Source organism: Anarrhichthys ocellatus, unplaced genomic scaffold (genome assembly GCF_004355925.1).
Source record: "Anarrhichthys ocellatus isolate YVR2014 unplaced genomic scaffold, GSC_Weel_1.0 scaffold93, whole genome shotgun sequence".
Taxonomy (NCBI): domain Eukaryota; kingdom Metazoa; phylum Chordata; class Actinopteri; order Perciformes; family Anarhichadidae; genus Anarrhichthys; species Anarrhichthys ocellatus.
In genome coordinates this window covers 4,333-26,574 of record NW_022280123.1, presented here as the reverse complement: position 1 = coordinate 26,574, position 22,242 = coordinate 4,333, and the positions used below count along the sequence as shown (strand labels likewise).

At 41.3% G+C, this 22,242-nt stretch overlaps 2 protein-coding genes across 5 annotated transcripts; both read left to right on the top strand.

Moving 5' to 3' along the window:
* Nucleotides 1-7,063: 7,063 nt before the first annotated feature.
* Nucleotides 7,064-11,517, top strand: LOC116398896 (C-factor). The gene is made up of 6 exons (XM_031875642.1): nt 7,064-7,216; nt 9,124-9,196; nt 9,638-9,825; nt 10,694-10,867; nt 11,169-11,279; nt 11,404-11,517. Exons 1-6 carry the CDS (start codon nt 7,064-7,066, stop codon nt 11,515-11,517), a joined length of 813 nt encoding a protein of 270 aa, XP_031731502.1.
* Nucleotides 11,518-11,520: 3 nt separating this feature from the next.
* Nucleotides 11,521-21,073, top strand: syt19 (synaptotagmin XIX). Of its 4 annotated transcripts, none has more exons than XM_031875706.1 (9): nt 11,521-12,172; nt 15,611-15,845; nt 15,958-16,031; nt 17,628-17,747; nt 18,644-18,829; nt 18,975-19,124; nt 19,287-19,406; nt 20,122-20,233; nt 20,328-21,073. In XM_031875706.1, exons 1-9 carry the CDS (start codon nt 12,149-12,151, stop codon nt 20,633-20,635), a joined length of 1,329 nt encoding a protein of 442 aa, XP_031731566.1. In that variant the 5' UTR covers nt 11,521-12,148; the 3' UTR covers nt 20,636-21,073. The 4 variants fall into 4 exon arrangements, with proteins under 4 accessions (XP_031731566.1, XP_031731567.1, XP_031731565.1 ...); XM_031875707.1 differs by lacking the exon at nt 11,521-12,172 and adding an exon at nt 12,404-12,861; XM_031875705.1 differs by lacking the exon at nt 11,521-12,172 and adding an exon at nt 14,550-14,625.
* Nucleotides 21,074-22,242: the final 1,169 nt, after the last annotated feature.

The window sequence follows — 22,242 nt, the reverse complement described above, 5'->3', positions numbered from 1 at the left end:
AAACCCCGTAATTGAGTTGACATGCTTTTAAAGCCATCTGAATAATACAGCAAGCACACAGGCCCCCATCTCAATGTGGAGCTGGTGCAAACCCGCATCAATTAATCAGAGGCATTTAAATCTTTATATGGCATCCAGCTGCTCAAAGAAAATGTACACTATGTGCTGTTAAGAAGTCCAATTAATATTGTTTCAAGTGAGACTGTGTGACTTTTGCTGAACACGTGGACAATTGCAGAAAAACCTTAAATATTGCACAATTGAAGAAGTCAGAAAGTCTGAAGCTGACTGAATAATGTCGGTTACTCAGAAATGTATGTTTTTTGTTTGCCAACATTGGCCACCTTAAAGAGCTAGTGTGTAGCATTTAGGGGGATCTATTTGCAGAAATGGAATATAATATTCACAACTATGTTTTCATTAGTGTATAATACCCTGAAACAAAAAAAAAAAAAAGTTGTGTTTTCCTTAGAAAGAGACATCTATATCTTCGTAGAGAGTCCTCTTCCACGGAGTCCGCCATCTTGCATCGCTATATTTCTACAGTAGCCCAGAACTGTTAAACCAATCACTGCTCTAGATTGGAGCCTTTTGCGTTGTTTGTTTTTGCTTTACCTGCAGGTCGCCATAGTTCTCTGACGCTCTTGTGAAACTGTGGTTAAGACTATGGTAACTGGTTGCAGAGATCAGAAGCGTGGAGCCCCCAGGTCACCACCGTTTTGCACTCGCCAGCTCACATTAGCCCTGACCCTAACCCCTAACCCTAACCCTAACCTAACCCCTAACCCTAACCCCTAACCCTAACCCTAAGGAGTGAGTCGGGTATTCGGTTGGTTGTAATCTGCGACCACAAAAATCCTAAACACTGTGCTTTTAAGCTCAAATATTTTAAAAAAACACAACGTTAGTGGCCGAGATACATATGACTATCGCTTAGCTGTTGTTTCGGAACCATGGAGAGCGCTGCTTCTTGTGTGTAGGTGCAGCAACATACAGACAGAGAGAGAGAGAGAAAGAGAGAGAGAGAGAGAGAGAGGGGGGTTAGCCCAGGCTAAAATTAGCCACCATGAGCGACTACTGGTGCTGTCAGTGTATTGAGTTGCGCAAGAGAGCGTTGTCTTCCTTATGAAAAAGACTGTATCCCAAGAATGCGGTTTCTGTAAGAACTCAAAAGCACAATTAATACGCAAAAGAGTTAGGCGCTACTGTCTCGGATGCTATTAAAATCCAGAGCTATAAGAATGATATCATAATCATGCTATGTTTTCTTCTGTAGTTCATGAAATGATGTTGAATGTCATGGAGTGTCAGCCTGAATAAACCTTAAACTATTTCAATGCATTTGTACAATCAGTCCAGTAGCGACGGTGCACATCCCTCACCCTGTGCTCTCACACACACACACGCAGCTGCTCAGTGAGAAAGTCTCCAACCGACAGGTGGGTTCCCTGCATCCCCGACGAAAGCCAACAGCAGCACGTTTCTGCTGCACGACTATCTCACTGTGAAACAAAGTGAGATCTTTAATTGCAGTCTGGAAGGCCCAGTGAGCTAAGCGGTATAGAGGTGACTCAGATGTTGTCGTTAGACTTTCAAACAGTGGAGAGCGCTTTGAAAGAAAAAGAGAAATGCATAAGGAGTGGAGTGCATTGGTGTGGAAACAATTTCTTACAACACCACATCATAAAAAAAGGGAGCTGCTGATAAAGTTTGGAAAGGAGGCGCATCTAATTAAACATTTAGCTGAAGATGCGCTCGTTGAGAGATTGGCCAACCGTAGATACCGATAAGCTCGATAAGTCTCTCTCCTAACAATGTTGTGTCAGTCATCCACAAGAAAACCATCTCCGCATGTTCTGTATCATCTGCATCAGCAGGAAAAGGTACACTTTCTTCTGAAGATCTAGACCATCACCAATGAGGGGTAACCTGCATGGGATTGCAGGAAGAGTCTGAATAGAAGGCAGCGCAGAAGGCCAGAAGCGTCGATAATCCCTGAATGCCGTTTTACTAAGCGCTGCCTTCTGCTCCCATCTGGGAGTAGATTTTACATTTTGAATCAGACTGATCTCAAACAGCTGCAGGATGAACTCTGTTGTTTAGCTATAAATCTGCTCAAAAGGGGAAATGACAAACTAAAACGCATACAATACAATTATATGACAAAAAATAAATACGTATTTGTTATTTCATACTTATTTGCCAAAAGAAAAGGTCAATCTCAAGTCTGTTTATTTGCTGAAGATTTATTTATTGGTAATGGGGTTATTTTGTCATAAATGTTGTTTTTATAATGTCCTGTATACAGCATGTTATACTGACAATAGGCAAAAAGATCAATAATAATTGCAGAGACAATATTAAAGGGACAGTTCACCCCCAAATCAAAAATACATATTTTACCTCTTACCTGTAGCGCTATTTATCAATCTAGATTGTTTTGTTGTGAGTTATTTATGGATATATATCGTCAGTAGAGATGTCTAGATTAATAAATAGCACTACAGGTTGCATTATAGAGGTTATGGTAAAAACAAAAATCACTTTTCTACATGTGGTTTTTAGCCCACATTAGTCATGTCAGTGGGTCGGTCCACCTCTTTGATCAAGGCTGAAATATTTCAACAACTCTTGGATGGATTGTCACGAAAGTAGGTGCAGACATTCATGGCTCCCAGAGGAAGAATCCTAATGACTAAAGTGATCCGTGACTTTTCCTTTATAGAGTCACTAGCAGATGGAATTTCATGGTTTTGAGTAAAATGTTTCGACAAATGTAGAGAAGCCTATTCTCCTCTGTTCATTTGCTAGTAATAAGTACAATTGTTGATGAGCATTTTCCTGTTGAGCTCAACAGTAGGGACACTAAATCTGAACTCCGGATGCTGTCTAGCTATGTAACATAGCAAACAAAAAGTCTTCATCATCAGATGGGGTTTGCGGTGATGAAGTTTGCAGTGCAACCTCGTCTGATGTTGAAAGCGCTGAGAAAAAGAGTTCACAGCAGTCAGTGGGATATAGATGTGGTGCAGCATCGCTGCTGACCCAGACGTTTTTTTAAAAATCAGGGTCTGTTTACAAATTATAAATTCAAGAGCAAATTCTTTAGATTCTCAGCTGGGGAAAGAGAATAAAAACACTGCATCTGGTGCACAGATGTGACATGAATTCTTGAAATGGAGGGCATTCTCCTTCAGCAGTTCAGTGTTAGAGGGTGATTTCCTTTTCTGCTGATGTGGGTTTTACTGATTTGCACTATTTTCTGTTCTGTTCTGGTAGACTGGATTTTTTTCCTCGGGACATTAAATAGTATTGAATCTTAAATTGTGTTCAGGGTTCCATGTGATGGTTTTTTGTAAACAGTATTTGCGCCAGCAATCTCAATAGGTGAATAGCTGAGTAGACAGAACAACCGAACAGTATACTGTTGTGCATGTAAACACTTCATCGTACATCACACATCTAGCCCACTGTGATAAACCAATGTGATAAAGACTGGAGGCAGAGTACTACACTGTGTGCAGGGGGAAAAGAGAGAAGAGAATGTGAATGCAAGAGGATAACGGCCATGATTTATGCATTGATGAAAGGAACCCTGGTATTTTATTTATGGTCTCCTTAAATATAGCTCATGTGAATTAAATAAGTGAATGAAAAATGGATGTTACAACCTTGATTCTTGTGTATCCCACACAACCGGGCACACGCACACACACTGAACACGGGCATGTGCACACACAGACGAACATACATCACAGCACTATACAAGCACACATCCACAAACAAATACAAGTTAATAAAGGCACGCACACTGACTCCTGTTCTTCAGTGTAACTCCTGACTGACAACTTGACTCACCCTTGGCTGTAGCACTGAAACACAAAAAGCAAAGTCATGCTGCAGCTGGTTGACTGCTACTGAAAAGAAGTTCTGAATGATACTCATCAGTTCACTGTGGTTGAAAAGCAGAATTATCTATTTTTTTATGGATGAGTCAAGCAAAAAGTATTCAAAGAAATATGTTTGCCATTTGGGGAAATATCCTAATTTGCGTTCTCTCTGGGAATTAGATGAAAATATCAACATCACTCAAATGTATCTTTTTTTTAATCAAGCTATAGCCTGGGGATGCTTAGCTTAGCTTAGCTTAAAGACTGGAAATAGGGAGAAACAGCTGGCATGGCTCCGTTCAAAGGTAAAATAAATCAGCCTACCAGCACTTGTGCAAGTGTACAGACAACAAGTTGAGGTTGTGCAGGGGGTTATGACTATTTCCTGGCCGGGTGCCACTGCCTGCCTCCAGCCTTTATGCAAAGCTAAACTGTAAACATGCAATAACTAATTTTGGCCACTTGGGGTCAGTGGGAAACAACATTGATGAATCACCTTTTAAATTGATAGGGCTAATATTTGTCAGCTAACAGTTGCTTATTTGCACATCCAGCAGTTACAGAGCAACATGATCATTTATTTGGAGTGGAGTCTTTAGGCTACTTGGTGAATGAACGGTGCTATGAGAGCGCTGAGAGTGAACCACAACAGTAAAGTTGAGCTGAAACTTGTTGCGAAGCATTGTTTTCACATTGACATTTGATACAGTGTTACTCTAAAAAGAAAATAAATGTAGACAGACGGAAACTGTGGAAGTATTCCTTTAAAAAAAAAAGAAACACCTGTCTTATACCTGAATTAAATCTAAAATGAAAGCATACGCTTAAAGTTGACGTAGTCATATTAGCTTGGAAGCCAGGGCGCCCGTGTTTCTGTGAGATCAGTGTATGTCAAATCCAAAACAGTGAAGTAGTTGGAGAAATGAATACCGTTTACTTGGTTTGCATGCTGATTGTCAATGGTATTATGCTTCATCCTTTCATCTTGAAGGAGTCGCAGGGGCCCATTAAGTGTTTATTCCTTACCACCAAGCCAATGATTCAGGAAGAACATTCGACGGAGGATCCTTAAGGGATGCAGTGAGAGGAAGTACTATATAAAATGATCAATACTTTCCAGATGCAGAAAATCCACCATCACTTACTTGACCAGTCTTTGGTTTTTTGTTGAATGTTACATAGCCACATGGGGACTTGTAATACATCATGAATTCTATCTTTAATCTGCTAAATTCACTTGACCTCTCGGTTATCGTTCAAGCAGAAAGGCACACATGGAAAATGATGTGACAAACGGCCGCCATTGAATTGTAATTGTAATTGTACTACTCCAAAGAAATTCCACTATGGTTTCAACTCTAGTGCCTTTGCTACAAGTGTCGCTTCACCTTCTTTTCTGTCATGTTCCACAAGTGAACAATGGAGTTGAAGTTTGGAGTTCACTAACTTTATTCAGAGAACTGTTTGGTCAGCCATAGAGTCAATATAGCTCTGAGGTTAAAGTAACACCAGTGTTAAATGAACTCTGGTGCACTCGGACTTTATACTATCTGCTTATTATGCAATTTCGTTGAGTCTGGCTTTTTTTTTTGCTTAAAGTAGCAGCGAAACTGCCAAATATTAGACACATCCCATTCTGTATGTCCACTCTGCACTGCTTACTGGACAGACCACCTTATCTAAACCATTAACTGGTTGCTGTCTTTTCTGTAGAGACAATACCTCACTATTGTGTATGCTCAGGAGAGCCAGTTAACACCCTCCAGCTCTGCACCACACATTGTGCCACTACCAACCCATCATCTGCAATGTGTGCTCTGTGCCAAAGTAATGTGTCTGTAAATGGAGGCATATAGGAGCCAAAATCCAAATTAACTGACCTGAAGCAGACCAGGGATATTGGCTGCTCCCAAGAACCAGAAGCTTTAAGAAAATCTGGACTCAGGAGGCTGCCAGAGAAACCATCTGTGTGCTGTGACTGCATAAGCTCCATCAGCTGTGTTGTCACCCTTATCTCTGCACCTCAATCTTAGCTTCAATATTTGAAAACTAACCGAATGCAAAAGCAAACAGCGGATGCCTCTCTCCTTTGCAAAAAAAATGAAAGCCAGACTATCTAATCATAAATAACGAATGGATCAGGAAAATCAAATTATTTTATTAGATTATGTATTTGCTTCTTGGAAAGTGCCCCTTTCATTTTGTCAAGTAATCTTTTGAAGATGGAAAATTGGAAGCAAACAAATTCTGCAAACCATGTGAAAATAACAGCTATTGATTTTACTACTTTAATAAGCATTGTCACATATTAAAGGCAACATTTTGCATGGGTAACTTAGTGCAGTGCAAGCTATGTCACTGACAAAATGTCTGTTTCCTATATTCCATTGTATGAATGTCATGAGCACAAAATATAACAAGTGTACACAGGTAACTCCCCATACAACTCAAAATTAAAAACTTTTAAAAGATTGATGCAATAATTTGATTTGATATGTGTCTGCAGAAGTTCATTAGGCAGAGCTGTAATCGAATTTAGATATTTATTCATGAAATTGCATTATTTAAATATAATTAAGCTTTACTTCATGTCATTACATAACTTAAACAATGTGAATATTGTTCCAAGCATCATACTCGATAAGATCTGTTTTTTTCAAGCCCCTTCACCATGATTTCCGTTGTCAATTGTGTCTAACCTCAATTTATATAACCCAAGTTTAGATATTTGCTTTCATTCAATCGCTCTAACCATAGACGTATGATCCAACCACTGAGATAATGAATGAGATTAGAAACTGTGTGAGGGATTTTATGCGCAATGCCTTGTGGGTCCTGGGACAGACACGTCCAGGACATGAATATCGAGAGTCTCCACTGCTCTGTGTGACGGTTTAAGTTCCGCTCCTGCCCCCTTATCGTACGCAACTGTCGTTTTAACAACTTTATTTCAGTGTCCCCATCTGTTTCAAGACTCAGTTGTCGAAGATAAACTATATTGAAGTGTCCTCCTCGTAAAGCGACTCTCGCTCAGTTTGGTCAAGTGGAGCAACCCTCCCACCTACTGGAGGAGTCGCGCGACAGCTGCAGTTTTTAGCAAAGCCCCCTGTGACGAGCGATATATAATACCTGGAGTCCACTCAGCCCAGCGTTTGTTACGGGTGGCGTTAGCAATGAGTGGTGCCGTGAACTTTAAAAAGTGCGGCTCTGTGCTGGTAACGGGAGCCAGCCGAGGTCTCGGGCTGCAGATAGTCGACAGCCTGGCGCGTGGATGTTTCTCACCCGGCAAGATAGTAGCCACGACCAGGAACCCCGCGAGCACGCAAGTAAACAAATGCACTTACAGATAGCTTAGTAGCTTTGAAGCTAACCACCCTGTCACCACAATCTAGTGCACAATCTCGTTTAATCACCTAGTTCTCCTGGAAGCCCGGTCCACTGTGACGGGTGGAGGCACATCAGACGAGTCACGTAACTAGCTAAAGAAATAAAGTTAACCCTCCTTTTACCTTCAAATGTACTAACACCTTTTATCCCTGGGGTCAATTTGACCCCAGCAATTTAAACCTGCAGAAAATTATTATAATTAAATTGTTACCCAAGTGTCAGGTACTTTACAAACTTTGTTTGTTGACTGCCTAAATATCCCTTTAAATAAAACAACCCCCACCCACCCCCCTTATACATCCAGAATACCTGTTATGTGACTATGGAGAAATGTGCAGATCACCATAAAATCTCACTGATTGACCTAAAATTGGAAAGCGATATCTTTTTGGTGTTTTAATGGCTTTATATTATTTCTAAGTACATATTTTTCTTATCTATAACATTTGGAATGAAAAACTATTTCTGTTATCAAGAATAGTAACATGTATTATGTTCGGGGTCAATTTGACCCCAGGAAAAACAAACACAATTTCAGTATTGTCTGAATGGACAGCGGCCACGAAATGCAACCAGACATTCATCCACAGTCATGTGAGGGCCTGGATTGTAAACAAAGGGTAATTGCTGAACCCACTTGTCCCATACATCCCGTATTGCTGCGAGTTTGTCACGCTCTCGTCGGCCCTGCCTTGTTTATCTGTCATCAAAGCGTATGACACGGGAGAAAACATGGAATGTGTTTAGAGACATGGTGGCTGGAAATATTGCCCTTCCAGTGTCAGCAGCCCAAAGGCTTGCTGTTGCTTTGCCTTTTGACTTGTACACTCGTGCCAAAATGAGCAACCTAATGTAGGCCTGCAAGTGGGTCACATCCAAGTCTTTCCAACTGTCCCCATACACGCACCTCCCCTCTAAATGTGTCATCTCAAGTAAATCCTTTTCGATTGATGGTGTTATGAAGAGCTCAAATGCTGATTGTATGTCTTGGACATGGCTGACAGCGTATCTGGTGGGACCTGGAACCATTTTGATGACATTAGCAGCACTGAGTCTACCCTGTTGTTCAAGTGGGGAGACGGACCATAATAACTTTCCATTTTTGGAAGGTAGTGTGTTTGGTGGTGGTTGAGAGACAACAGGAGGGTCAACACTGAGGGTCTCATTCTCATCAGAGGAGGATGCCTCATAATCAGGGTCCTCCTCAACATCATGCTCTGTCTCAGACACATTCTCCTCTATGTCACTTTCATGGTCAAAGAGATGAGACAACACCTCATTGACAGAAAACCTTTCTTTAGAATTCATTTTCAGTTGAGAGAGAGAGCAGAAAGAGAAAGCACACAGAGCACCAAGAGAAATGGTTTAGAAGGCTGCTGTGCAAGTGTTTGCTCCGCCCCCATCTCGTGTGAACTATCAGTGGTTCTCACACTACTACAGTTATGGTTATGTTAGGTTAGGGCCCAAAAGCTTTTTGAAGATTATAAAATTGCATGTTATAGTGACCTCAATATCATCCAAAACAAATGTATGTAAAATGTTGAGGTTTCTTATATGTTTTATACAGCTAAAACAGCCTGAGGTCAAATTGACCCCAAAGAACACCGATGCGGACAGCATGTGTACAGGACATTGAAAACATATTATCATGTTTACCCAGTTGTCCCCATTAAATTAGGAAAAGTCATTAAATATGAAGCAAAAAAAAATGATGTCAATCATTTATTTGGAGACGTTAAACATTGATTGGGGTCAAATTGACCCCAAAAGTACCAGGAGGTACCCCCCCCTCCCCACACTGGATATTTACTAATGAACAATGAGGTGGTGCTGTTTTGACCCACAGAAACTTCAGGAACTGGCAGAGAAACATCCCAACATCCACATCATCACTTTGGGTAAGGCAGAGAAGAACCATGGTTGGTGTGCATAAACAAAGAACGATACAATGTATATAAAATGTATATAAAATGTATATAAAAACAACACCATAATAGCTTTTGTTGTATGTGGACGACTAACCTAAACACAACCCTAACTTTAAAGCACTAGGCCTGTTTATTTATGATGTGAATGAATCATGTTAAATTCATGGCTCCTTGTCATCCCTCGTGGGATTATTTAGACATTAACCAAGAAACCAAAAGAGTTCCTAAATGTGCACCAACCAACATCTTCTAACACAACTACTTGTTGGCCTCATGGCATGTGTAAACTATATAAATCAGGTACACACTGGAGATATGAAGTGAAACTGAAAAACATTACTTATTAATACATCTTCAGCATGTGTTTTCTTTTTTTTCTCCATTCTTTTCATTCAACTGTCGGTGATTTGATGTGTTGATTCTCTGCGCTAGACGTAGTGAGCCAGGAGAGCATAGAGAAGTCTGTGGAGGAGGTCGGCCAGCTCGTACAGGAAGAGGGTCTCAACTGCCTGATCAACAATGCGGGCATCAACGTGGTGGCCGACTTTCAAACCGTTACTGCAGAGATGATGATCGAAAACTTCCACACCAATGCTGTGGCTCCTCTAATGATCACCAAGGTAATGTTCATTATACTCTTATTATTATTGTCATGGATTTTGTGCTTCCTGTCGGCTTGGATGTTGTGAATCGGCTACTTGTTTGGAGCGCTTGCAGCGCTCACTTCACCTGATCATGAAACAAATATATGTTTCATAATCAGGTAAAAGAACGAGGCTCTGGATTGAATCACTATGTATTTTAGCGTTGGTATCATTAAGAGTGTTGATCAAATGCATCTGCTAAAAGATAGCATCTTAAAGTCCATCTCGATCGTTGCAATAGTAAGTCATCACTGCATTAACACTGTAATGTGGTCTGAGATACTTGTACACTCAGTTGCCAGTTTATTAGGTACACCTAACTAAAGCCAATGCAGTCTAATACACACATACACTCTGAACTGCTCTTGAGCTGTCTTGCATTGTACTGACGGGTGTTCCTTTTATTGATACAAACGGTGAGGACAAAGTCATAGAAACACGACATTGTGTATATATGTCATGCTGCCGTGCTGCCACCAGAGGGCACTATTGTTCTTCCTCCCCACAGACTGGACAATGTGAAAGTGTTTTACTCTGACTGGAAAGGCTCTGGAGTTTGCCCAAAATTCAAGATTTGATAGTGAAGTCATTTGTGAAATGTTTATCTCTAGATCTCTAGATTTCAACATGTTCTATACAGATGACGTTTTGTTGTTAATATTATATATTTGCAATGTGGATTGTGGTATTAAAAATCATCATACAATGTAAGCCTCCTGTAATCCTCATGGTCACAAGCTTTTGGATATCTAAGAATCTCTCCATCTCATGAAAACCCTGTGCAGTAGGTTGATTCCAGCTTCAGGTGTGATGTGTGTTTTTTTTTTATTTCTGCCGCTTCCAGGCCTTCCAGCCTCTGTTGAAACGAGCTGCGTCTAGAGGAGGAGCCGGTGGAACAGGCAGCATGGGCATCCAGAGGGCAGCGGTCATTAACATGACGTCTCTGCTGGGTTCTGTGGAGCTCAACTGGGGCGAACGGGCCAACAACTTAAAGTGGTACCCCTACAGGACGTCCAAGGTATTGTTACCATTGGATACATATAGCTTGATAGCAATTCATATAAAAAAAAAAGTACAAGTCTGTTAATGCATATAAGGCAGGTCAAGTGTTTCATTTCTGACCTGGTGAATGACAGAAAGTCAGAAGCACTCTTCTGTTTGAACATTTTGCAGCCAAAGATTTTCGGATAAATATGAGATATGAGCCGCACCCTCCACCATCTCCGAACGGATCAACGTCTGTGCTGTTGGGCCAAACTGTGCTGTAGTGGGTTTCAGGTTTGTGTTGCATAGTAACTTGTTTCTGCTTCCCTTCTCAGAGCGCCCTGAACATGGTGAGTCGCTGTATGGCTGTGGACCTGGAGCCTGATGGGATTCTCTGTATGGCGATACATCCCGGCTGGGTCCGCACTGACATGGGGGGTTCTGAGGTAAGGGCCTGCTCTGTCCACCTCCATCACAGTCTTTTTGGGGTGCCCTTAAAGATATATATATATATATATATATATATATATAAATAAATAAATAAATAATGTTTTTTGTGTCTCTTTCCAGGCTCCACTGAGTCCAGAGGAGAGCGTTTCATCCCTCCTGTCTGTGATTGGTGGACTGACTGAAAAGGATCACGGGTCATTTCTGAACTTTACAGGAGAGAGTTTGCCGTGGTGACTCTTTCTATAAGAACTTCTAACGGATCCTAACATTTCTTCAGGTTATCGTCATCTTCAAATAGTTCAACTTGCAAAAGTTAAAGGACTCGGAGAGGACAGAGTTTTAGAAATCGTGCATATTTTGAGGGTCCATACTGTACACACAGTACGCTGTTAGTCCAGTTCAGCCCTACATACCTCTAACATGCTCCAAAAACAAGTTATCTAAGCTGTGTGTGTGTGTGTGTGTGTGTGTGTGTGTTTGGGAGGGGGGGGGTGACGACGATGTGCTATAAAGTTCTCTCTTCCTCAGAAGTTTCAGAGATTAAAAGAGGTCACATGTCCTGTTGTTGCTTTTGTCCTGAACTGCATGATTTGAAGATGATCTTGTTGTCAGTTGTCAGTGTTCGGGGACATTCTTCCTTGTAGGATTTAAGTCAAACAAGGAAGTTTAGTCAAAATGTTTTTCTTCCTCATTCTTGGAGCGGTAAGTTTGGGCTACCCATAATACCTCTGTCTCCAGCGGGGTGACTTGACATATTGTTCTTGTTGTTAAACGGACATTTTTTGGTACAGTTCCTGTTTCCCATTGTGCGTCTCTCTTCAAGCAGGCAGTCCTGCAAAATAATAGGTGACGAGTCTGCGAGATAATGACAACAATGAAAGCATATAAGGTAAATGTCATTTGACCTCATGAGCCTGTCTTAGTGGCACTTACGCTGTACAATTGTCAGAGAGTTGAGTGTTTCTTATCATTGTCAGTTTACAGCACCTGTGGCCACTGCTGGTTTGGGTACCGTGCACGATAAAGCAGAGCGCTTTAAGTTGAAACTGCAACTTAGAAAATGAGCGGAATGTATCAAACCTCGAATGAGTTTAACTTATTGGATAAGATCATTACGTAAAAGTGCAATATAAATGTTGACTATGGTACGTATATAGTAGAGGAACACGAGGGCTTAGGCAGGATTCAGTGGCAGTTCTCGGGCTACCTGGACGCAGGTGCATGTCTGACCTCATCATTTGGTAAGTAAGGTCTGCAGAAGGATCTTCAAGAGGAACAGAGCTGAAGATAAGGGCCTGCCAAGCCTCCCTGAAATGTCATTCAAATCTAATCAAACCAGTTTGCCCAGACTGCTGTGCAGGAAGTCATGTGCTGTGTGTGTCTGGAGAGCCAGAGGGGAGAGGGAGTGTGCATAGAGCACCAGAACCGGGAGGAACATATGTGTTAAGGTGCTGCTGTGGATTTCTCTTGCTCACGAGTTATTTTATGTTTAATACATTTGAAGAGCTCTGCATTCGTTACACGAGAAGATGCTCGCATTCCTGAAGGAAAAGAAGAACTTCTCATTACTTGCTACAGGTATTTGTGTTTGTGTGTCCTTAATGTTTAGTTTTTTTAAAGTTCTGAGCTCATTGTAGCTGAATTGTTGTGTGTTCTGCCAACCTCTTTTGTATGAATACTAATACTACTTACAACTTTGTAGGTTTTTCTCTGCAACATTGGTATTGTTTTGCATGCTGTGTGAGCAGGACAAGTGCTATTTGACTAAACCGTTTGTGATAGCAGATACTCATGTCTCTCTGACCACGCCACAGTTGTACCAGTTTTATTTACCTCGAAGAATAATCCGACTACTAAAGTCAAACTATTTTTTTAAGTGTCAAGGCCCTAAATTGACATCTATACAAACTGTTCTACTTACTGGCTGACCTCAAATTGAAGTTAATACAGGACTCCATCTTGTGCAGTTAGGCCTGCAGGCCTAAAAAGACAGTTTTTAATACCAGCATTAAAGAAAGCTCCGTTCTTTTTCAAGTGTCCCAGTAAACCATCACAGTTCGAAGTCGTCACGTCAGAGAAACTCGTTTTGTTTTTCATAAACGCCATTTTATGTTGATCACCTAAACATTCCATATTTGTTCTGACATTGCGTGACTGTCCTGTATCAGGGCTGGATGCAAAGTTGTCACATGCAGCCGTAATACCATGTGACAGCTAGCGTGAATACTGTAGTTGCCATTCACTTCTGCTACTTGAAGTGATGAAATCTAACAGGAATCCTCTATTGTTGATATTGGTGTGCCACAGCTATTATCCGTTTCTAGGACTGTGACTATATACGTATTCGTATTAATCCGTTCAGTACGAGTCTTACTAACCGCACAATACATTTGAATAATACTAGTGCATTAGGAAAATGCAGAAGCATAAATTGAAGGAAATATAATGTTTTCAGCGCTCAGGTACGACAGAGGTTGTCGACTGGTTTGGCTGTGCGACCCACGATCACTCAATGACGGGGCGTAACCCATTCTACTCTTCTGAACACCGTCTTATAATTTGACTTTCACAATTCACTTAATACACATACTGTTCTGCTATTTGTGTCCTCGTCTCAGCCATCTGTGTCACGGAGTGTGTACATCTCACTCAAGTCAGGAAACTTGTCAGAATGCCATATTTGATTGGCTGAGCTGCATCACGTGATGTGATTCACAACGCATTGGCCGGTGTTTTTCCTGCACCACTGAACAAGTGCCGTAAATGCTGGAATAAGTCCGCTTCATAAAAAATATATTCCATGATAGAAGCACAAGATTTTCTTTTTTTGTCAGGCAAAGGCCCGCGACCCACCAGACACTGATGTAGGAGACAATGGTCTGTGTGACCTCTGAACCGGAACAAAATAAACCACAACAAAAAGCAGCTGGGGCTTAATGGGAAAACAACAGCTACACACTCAAGGGCCATTCAGATATTAGATGTAAAAAAACAAACACAGTTGATTTACCAAACCCCATGCTCCTTTCTTTGTTGACAAAGAGTTTAATCCCACTGTTAAATCCCAACTCACAAATCCGTTTCTCCTCCTCCTTCAGCCATTCAGTGATACGAAAACAAAGCTAGGTAACAAAAACAACAATCTACACCAAGCAAAATGCAAAACATGTCATAATTTCTTCCATATCTTTCAATTTGAACTGCTGTTAAATTTCGTTTCACGATAGTCACGTGCTCGCCCACTGACCAATCACAGCACAGCTGCACCTCACTGCAGAGTAGGGCTGGGCAGTATGACCAAAAATACATATCATGGTATTTTGTAAGGCTGGCGGTTTCACGGTATAGCACAGTATTTTTTTTCTTCGTGTTAAAGCATTAATTAATTAACGGCAAAAAGAACCAGATCTTTTCTGTTCTTTAATGTAATGTTACTGGAGCGACAGAGCCTCTCCCAGCTGTTAGCAGACTGTTGTTAGCGAGCTGTACCCAGCATGCAGTTCGGCGGGGAAATTTTATAAATGTACAATTATTAGTGTTACAAATTGTTTATGTGTCACAAACTGTTGTGTCGTGGTGTTTTGCCCTGTTAAATAGCATTAGTTGTGGGTTGTTGGTTTAATTGTTGTTATAAAGTTATAACCATGACTAGGGTTCCCTCTCAATACACATAATATAACTAGCTCCAACTGTATCACTCTCAGCAGCAAACAATATATTCTGCTTCCTGTTGAAGAGCAAATCCTCGGTATGACGGTATATGGAAAATCATATCATACGGGAAATTAAAACCTGAACTGCACTCAATGCTGACGTAGTTGTAGACCAACTACCAGGTTCTGGCACGTCAAAGAATACGCCAAGATGTCAAACTAAAGATCTGATTGGTTGAACACTATGACAATCAACAATATCATCCCCATTCACTTAAACTGCACATGGATGCATGTGTGAGTCTGAAGGCCTGGGGGCCTCTCTTCTTACCTGATTGGATAAAAGCTCTACTTAAAACAAGCTGCACTGGAAGCAGAGCAATTGAGGAAGACAGTAGCTGTGCAATGAGAAAATAAGATAATGGGGAAAATATTTTTATAAATTACAATACATGTAGCCTAGTGTATTTAAGAAAAAATACTAAATTATAAAATAGCTATAACTTTGTGATTCTGTTTAGGCAGGCAGAGAAGGCTTTGCAGGCCCTGACGGCCCACCACTGCTCCAATGGCTGAACCTCCAATATGGCTGCCAACGGGCCCATTCGGTGGTCACAGAGTTCTGTAATCTACATTATAGTGCCCTCACGTGGCCCGTCTTTATTGTGTTGCAGAGGTACGCTTTGGCCACATGGAGCTGGAGATCCAGGGTTAGGCTGATGGACTATCCAGCCCCCGATTGGCTGCTGTCGACTGCTGGAGAGCTGAGAATGCCGTTCTCGGATACGGCCAAGTACTGCATCCTGGGCATCTCGGTTGCTCTTCTTCTGCTGGCCCTGGGCATCTTGGCATGGCAGGCCTTCAGATGCTGCACAGAGACGCACACTACGATCACCCTGCAAGATGCTGGTGAGTAGATCAGGTGACAGTGCCAAACGGCTACAGCACACACTGCTGATGCCGGGTGTCTGACCAAGAATGTAATTACCAAATGCATTCTTGTGTCTGATTTTTATCGTAGTGAACCGTGATCCACTGTACTTGGTCGAAAAGTCAAGAACAGTTGGAAACTACTCAGGAGCTCCAAGAACTAGGGTAAGACAAAATGGATTTGAGGGGTGTGGATGGAAACAGATTATTTTTTATAACCGTTCTGTCATCTGTGGCCACCCTATTGTATCAGGTGGCCCAGAGTTCAAAGCCGCCCCCTATAGTGTACAACACAAGTCATGACTCCTTCCCTACTTCCTATCTTGTTCTTCCAGCGCCCTTACTCGTACCCCACCCATCTTCAAACTCGGCCTTCATTTTTGATCTCAGCTACAGTACACGCCTGTTGAGTTTTGTTGATTGCATTTGACTCATTGTGTGTTGATAGAATCTGTCCACAGACATGTAAACACATACAGACAAAACAATACCATTCACATGCTCTCGTAGAGAAAAGATCTATGGAAGAGCGCTGAGAGAAATGCAGGATATTTCAGGCTTGACAGCTGCAAAAAAACCCCACAAAATCAAGGAACTCTTCCTGGAAAATGTAGATGTACTCAGGGTGTGATCTGCCAATTCAAGACTAAGTGAATTTCGAGTCTGGAATAAGCACAATAAGTTGTGATTGCCCTGAGCGGCAACAATATATATAAATCCCCCCGAGGAGTCCAGACACTGGTGGTGGTGGTTGGAGGTTCTGCTGGAGATGCTGATGGAGTGCTAAATCTGCAAAGACGGATGGTGCTGGGGAGGAGGAGGGTTGCACAAAACAGCAGCTGGACACTAGAAGCACATACAGCACATTTAAAAGGAGACAGCGGCAAGCTGATAGGCTAACGAAGAGGGTGTGACTCTGCGCTATTAACCGGGAACGCCCAGCTGTTGAACAGCTGATAGTCTATGACGCCTCTGACAGTGACAGCCGGAATAGAGAATGTGCTGCTAGTGAGGGAGTAGTATGAGAGAAAAGCCTACGAGCATAAGCGTGCAGGGATAGTCTTCCTGTCTGAACTTGCGCTAGAGCTTCATTTCATGATGAAAAAAAGGTAACTTAGCCTCTTGCACAGACTGCAGGAAGTCTTTACTATAGATTTCTATCCTGACATTGATGTGTTTAGCTGCACTATTATTATATCAACAAGAGGAATCAGTGTTGATCTAGTACACGTGAGCTGTGTTTCATACCTCTGTCACATTAAATTTGGATAGTCGACTGTTTCCTTCCTATCACATGACTCGTGTTGGTAAAGGTCCTGCTGCACGTACATTTGTTTTGTTTTTTACTGTGTTTTTATATACAGTCTGGTTGGAACAGGGTTAATGTTGAACTTATGGGGGAAAAAAGAGTTGGATGAAAAACTGGCACAAGGACTACACTTCCTTCAGGGTGAGGTTTAGGGCTGCACTCACGTTGTACAGAATAACAGGAGCACTTTTCCCATAATACAACCACAAACCACAGCCTAACAAAACACCACGAGCACCTCTTTGACGAAGCGTTAATGACCTTTTAACACTAAAAGTTATTTTGTCCAGACAGTCTGTGGAGATGTTCTAAATTGGCAACATTGTCTATGTAAATAAAGACTAAGATGAACTTCTTCAAACAAAGGAGAGTTGAGGCTTGTCACAAGTTAAATAAAAGCTGGAGGTTGCTGTAGTTAATAACAACACACGGATGTCATGCATGCTCCCCAGATGGAGAATGTCCGCACAGAGTTCCGCAGGCTGAGTCGCTGTCTGTCTCCGGCCTCGTTTCCCTCCTCGGGATCCAGCCAGGCGGACGGAGACACAGGGGAGCAGGCCAACATTAAAAAGGTAGTACGTTACTGTACAACCCTGTCGTCACGTCGCAATCAATCAACAATGTTTTGCTAGTCTGTTTATTCTCCATCAAAAGGCGTGGGCACTTGTTATCTTCAAAAAGTATTCAAGGCTCTGTTTCAAATGTTTTTTTTTTTTTTTACTATAATACAAGATGTCATACGTTAAATCCTAAGTGGAAGAAGATGTGCGAGACCTGTTTCCTACTCATTGTGTTTTAAGGGAGGCTCATGTAGCTTTTGGACGTATACTGTGCCACAGTGATAAGTGGCACACTATCTTGAACCATCACACTGTATTGGTGATGTGTTTTTTTCTATTAAGAGCTAGGAGCTCTGTGAGGTCATACTTAGGAGCAGTGGGGATATTAGCTATATTCTGACATTAGCATGCTCTTATGCTCACAGTGACAATACAAAGATGCTGGTGTTCATCAGGTAATATTAAGTTCTTCAACATGCTAACATTTACTGATTGGTACCAAACAAAAAAGTAAACCTGAGGCTGATGGGAATGTCATCAGTTGTATTAGTATTTGGTCAGAAAGTCTAAATGTTGGACGATGGCGCTAGAGGAAACGTAAGGGGATTATACCAAAGTCTTTCTTAAGAGACCATGAATATTTGTACCAAATTGCACTGCAATCTACCCAATAGTTGTCAAGATATTTTACTCAAAACCAAAGATGTCGACCTCATGGTGGCGCTACAGGAGCAGTCGGGGGGTAGATACATCGATCGTCTTTATTGTCGCTGAAGAAAATTTGTTTTCACAGGTTCCACACAGAAACACACAAATACTGAGTTCTTTAGTTCTCCATCGTCTGGCTGCTGGCACCAAGCAACATCAACAGCAGCGTTAGGTTACATGTGTGTCTTTCCTATAACCAGGTCGCTGGATCGCTCCATTTTTCCATCTATTATGACCAACTGCAGTCCCAGCTGGTGGTCACCGTCCTGCAGGCGGAGGGGCTTCTGGGGCCCGGCCGGACGTGCAGCCTCGAGCCATTTGTTAAGCTGAGACTCATGTGGGCGGTTTCAGAGGGAGTGGAAGTGGACGACTGTACGGACGAGGAGGTAATTTTGTCTTCATTAGTTACCACATGCAGTATGTCAGTCAACAAGTGAATTCATTAAATGAATTGTCGGGCACAGAAGCTCCAGCAGGTAGTGTCTCTGTACTGTGTAAAGCTGTTGTGGATTACTGCTGTGACCCTTTTAGGGCGAAGGGAGTGCACCCGTCTTGTGGACGGTGCTGCAGGAGTGGCGGACTCGCATTGTGAAAGGCAGCTGTAACCCTTTATTTGGAGACCAGTTCAGCTGCATCATGCAAGAGGACAAGAAGCTTAATCACATCAACCTCAGGATGGAGGTACTGCAGTACACTAACCCATCTCTCACCCTCAGTATCTCTCAAATCATTGGAAATGGTTTTGTCAGTTGAAATAAGCTCTGAGTAGAGAAAAAGGAATGTTTTTGTGTGTGATTCTGTAAGTAAACTTGTCTGTCTGCCATGTGTCTGTGTGCATCTCAGGTGAGGCACTTTGATAAATTCTCCAGACACACAGTGTTGGGAGAGGTGAGGGTTCCTCTAGGGCAGCTCAACATCTCCTACCCTCTGGAGCTACAAGAAGATCTGAAGACACCCAAGAAGGTACAGTAAGACATCATGTATGCAAACACACACACATGTTCTCCAATAGGAAGGTTTTTTTCTCTTCTTTCAGTTGAGGTGAATTAAAGAATAACTTTTACTATTTTAAATATTGAACGCTTAAAGGGAAATAAATCACTGAACATGTGACTGTGTAGCATTCTTGTCTAATTGTGGATATTAATGAAGTAAGTGACAGGGGATTTGTAGAGTTAATAGAAGGAAGACAACCTTGGAGTAGAGAAAGTACACATTGGAAAAGTGAATTATCTTTATGTTATGTTAATCACTTGTAAACCTAATCGATGTGCAAGGATATTTTCAATTTGGGATTGAGTTTGGTTTAATTTTTTACAATTGTGTTTAATTTCTGAAACATATTGCCTCATTATTATTATTATTATTATTTTTTTTACATTTCTGATTGAAAAGATCTTTATTTATAATGTGTCAACACCGTTTACTTCTATTTCCTGTAAATCCCACTACCACCACTCAATCAAAGAAATTCTAGATTGTATGGAATCTTTTGAATTACATGTTTACTGTGGCAATTAGTGTTTAATGTTGAGTTCTATATTTCATATATATTTGTTGTGCTCATGTAGTATTAGTAGCTGTTATTTATGGTCCTGCTACAAAGAAACCACATTTTTTTACATCCTATAGAAACATCATTTGTGCTGAAGTGTTTCTCCTCCCACTTTCCACATAGGATCTTGTAGGAGAGGTGCTCCTGACTTTAAAGTTTCTTCCCACCTCTCAGAGGCTTGAGGTTGGACTGCTTAAGGTCAGAGCGGTCCTCAATGAAATATGCTCAGATGCAGGTAAATAACAAACAACGTCATTAAAAATCAAGCCATGACCATACAGCTGTCTTACACGTACAGTTCCTGATTTTGCCTTCTCTGTGTTGTACAGCCCTGTACGCCAGGATCAGTTTGCAGTGCAACCAGCACAAGTTGAGGTACCAAAAAACCTCCACCGTGGCCCACTCTCTGGTCACTGTCTTCAACGAGGTCCTCATGTTCTCCCTGCCAGAGTTTCCTCTGGAGCAGTGTAAAATATCAGTTTCTGTGTATGAGACTCACACTACTAGGAAATCTCCCAAACATCTGATTGGACAGTTGACTTTGGGGAAGGAGAAAAGTTCAGAAGACGAGCATTGGAGCTTAATGATGCGCTCAGTTCGCCAGCCGATAGCAAAGTGGCATGGCCTACTGATCTGACTTGCAATACTCTCCTGCACTTCCTTGATGTCCGCACCTGCTTGTATATGACTGAAAGCTGTAGTGCTTATGTTTCGGCCGTGAGGGATCTGCCCACCTGCTTAGCTGTAAGGCCAAACATGGACCCCTCTCCCTCCTGACACCTCAGCGGTAGAAAGACCTTTCTGTTCCATTCAGGGCAGCGGAGGGACTGCCCAACTGAAACCTTTGTTTGTTGTTAATCGCTCTTTTTAGCTCCAAATCTCATCATATTGAAGAGCTTTAAAGATCTGAAATTTGCACTCCTTATCGCTGATGAAGATTACTTTAGTTTTGCACTCACTCGGTGCATAACTGTGTTGTTTGTGTAACTGTTATCTTTCATATCTGCAGTTCTTTTGTGCTTGTTTTCAAATCCCGTCATTCTGCATTAATAAATCTCTATATTGCTACTCTGAATGTTCAGTCAATATAGTAATTCACTGTTAATAAGAGTGTTAATTAATGGCTTATCAGTAAGGGAAAGTATAAAAAGTCTAGTTTCAACCGACAATCTCACCAAGGATAAGTTGCCTCACTGTGGATTGAAACAAAACAAAACACAATATTCATTGACATAGTGAGCAAGTTTAATATCGCCCTCTTTTTCAGGATCACCATGCTCACAAACACTCAGTTAAACACATTATTACCTCATGATAGGTGTTTTAGTTGTTTTGCCTTTAGAGACTCTCCACTAGGTGGACCACAGTGATTTCCTGCATTGACTTTAGGCCTTTGCCTCCATCTGTTGGTTGAACATTGTTGTTCAGCACTGTACTTTTGAACTCACTCTCGTCAGTGGTGGAGGAAGTCCTGAGATAAATACCACAGAGTAGAAATCCTCTGTTAAATAAAAGTCCTGTATTCACAATTGTACTCAAGTAAAAGTACACAAGTTTTAGCATCAAAGTATACTTAAAATACCCAAAGGTAAAAGTATGCATCATGCGAAATTGCCCCTTTTGAAATAATGTATATTATATTGTTGTATCATAATTATTGATGCATTCGTTTTTATCACTTTGATGTTGCAGAGGTGAAGATGGAGCTAATTTTAACTACTTAATGCAGGCAACTGCTGGGTAGCTCGTGAATTTCCCTCCAGAATTTAATCAATGATAATAATAATGATACATTATAGTTATGTTTCGTATTCTAAATTTGACTCTGTGAAGTAACTAGTAACTAAGGTTGTCGGTTAATAGGTCCATTTACTAAAATTGTCTCTTTGCAAAGGTCCGACACAGTGTCCAAACTACGTCCTATAGCCAATAATGTGCATTTCCATATAATTTCAACAACATTGTCATGTAAGTACTTTTACCATACAGAAACATTCAACATGTATGGAAAACAAATGGCTATCTTTACCATAAATATAATCAGTCATAGCACAAAGAACTTATGGCCAACATTTCAAGTAAAGAAAACAAGACAGAATCTTCTGAATAAAATATAAAAGGCAAACAGAGCTTTGAGCAGCCCTTTCTCTTTATTTGTGTATTTACATTTCTTTCTTCTTTCTCTCCTAGAGATATAAATGGTCCCGTAGTCAATCTAGGCTTGAATTGAATAAAGTGACATTC

Bases quoted from the DNA above. Each gene is read 5' to 3' on its own strand.
- syt19 (XM_031875705.1), top strand. From the start codon at position 14,596: ATGGTATTTTGTAAGGCTGGCGGTTTCACG. The intron at 16,032-17,627 runs GTAAGACAAAAT...CATGCTCCCCAG, and splicing joins CAGGAGCTCCAAGAACTAGG to ATGGAGAATGTCCGCACAGA. The intron at 19,407-20,121 runs GTACAGTAAGAC...CTTTCCACATAG, and splicing joins ATCTGAAGACACCCAAGAAG to GATCTTGTAGGAGAGGTGCT.
- LOC116398896 (XM_031875642.1), top strand. From the start codon at position 7,064: ATGAGTGGTGCCGTGAACTTTAAAAAGTGCGGCTCTGTGCTGGTAACG. The intron at 9,197-9,637 runs GTTGGTGTGCAT...TCTCTGCGCTAG, and splicing joins TAAGGCAGAGAAGAACCATG to ACGTAGTGAGCCAGGAGAGC. The intron at 10,868-11,168 runs GTATTGTTACCA...TTCCCTTCTCAG, and splicing joins ACCCCTACAGGACGTCCAAG to AGCGCCCTGAACATGGTGAG.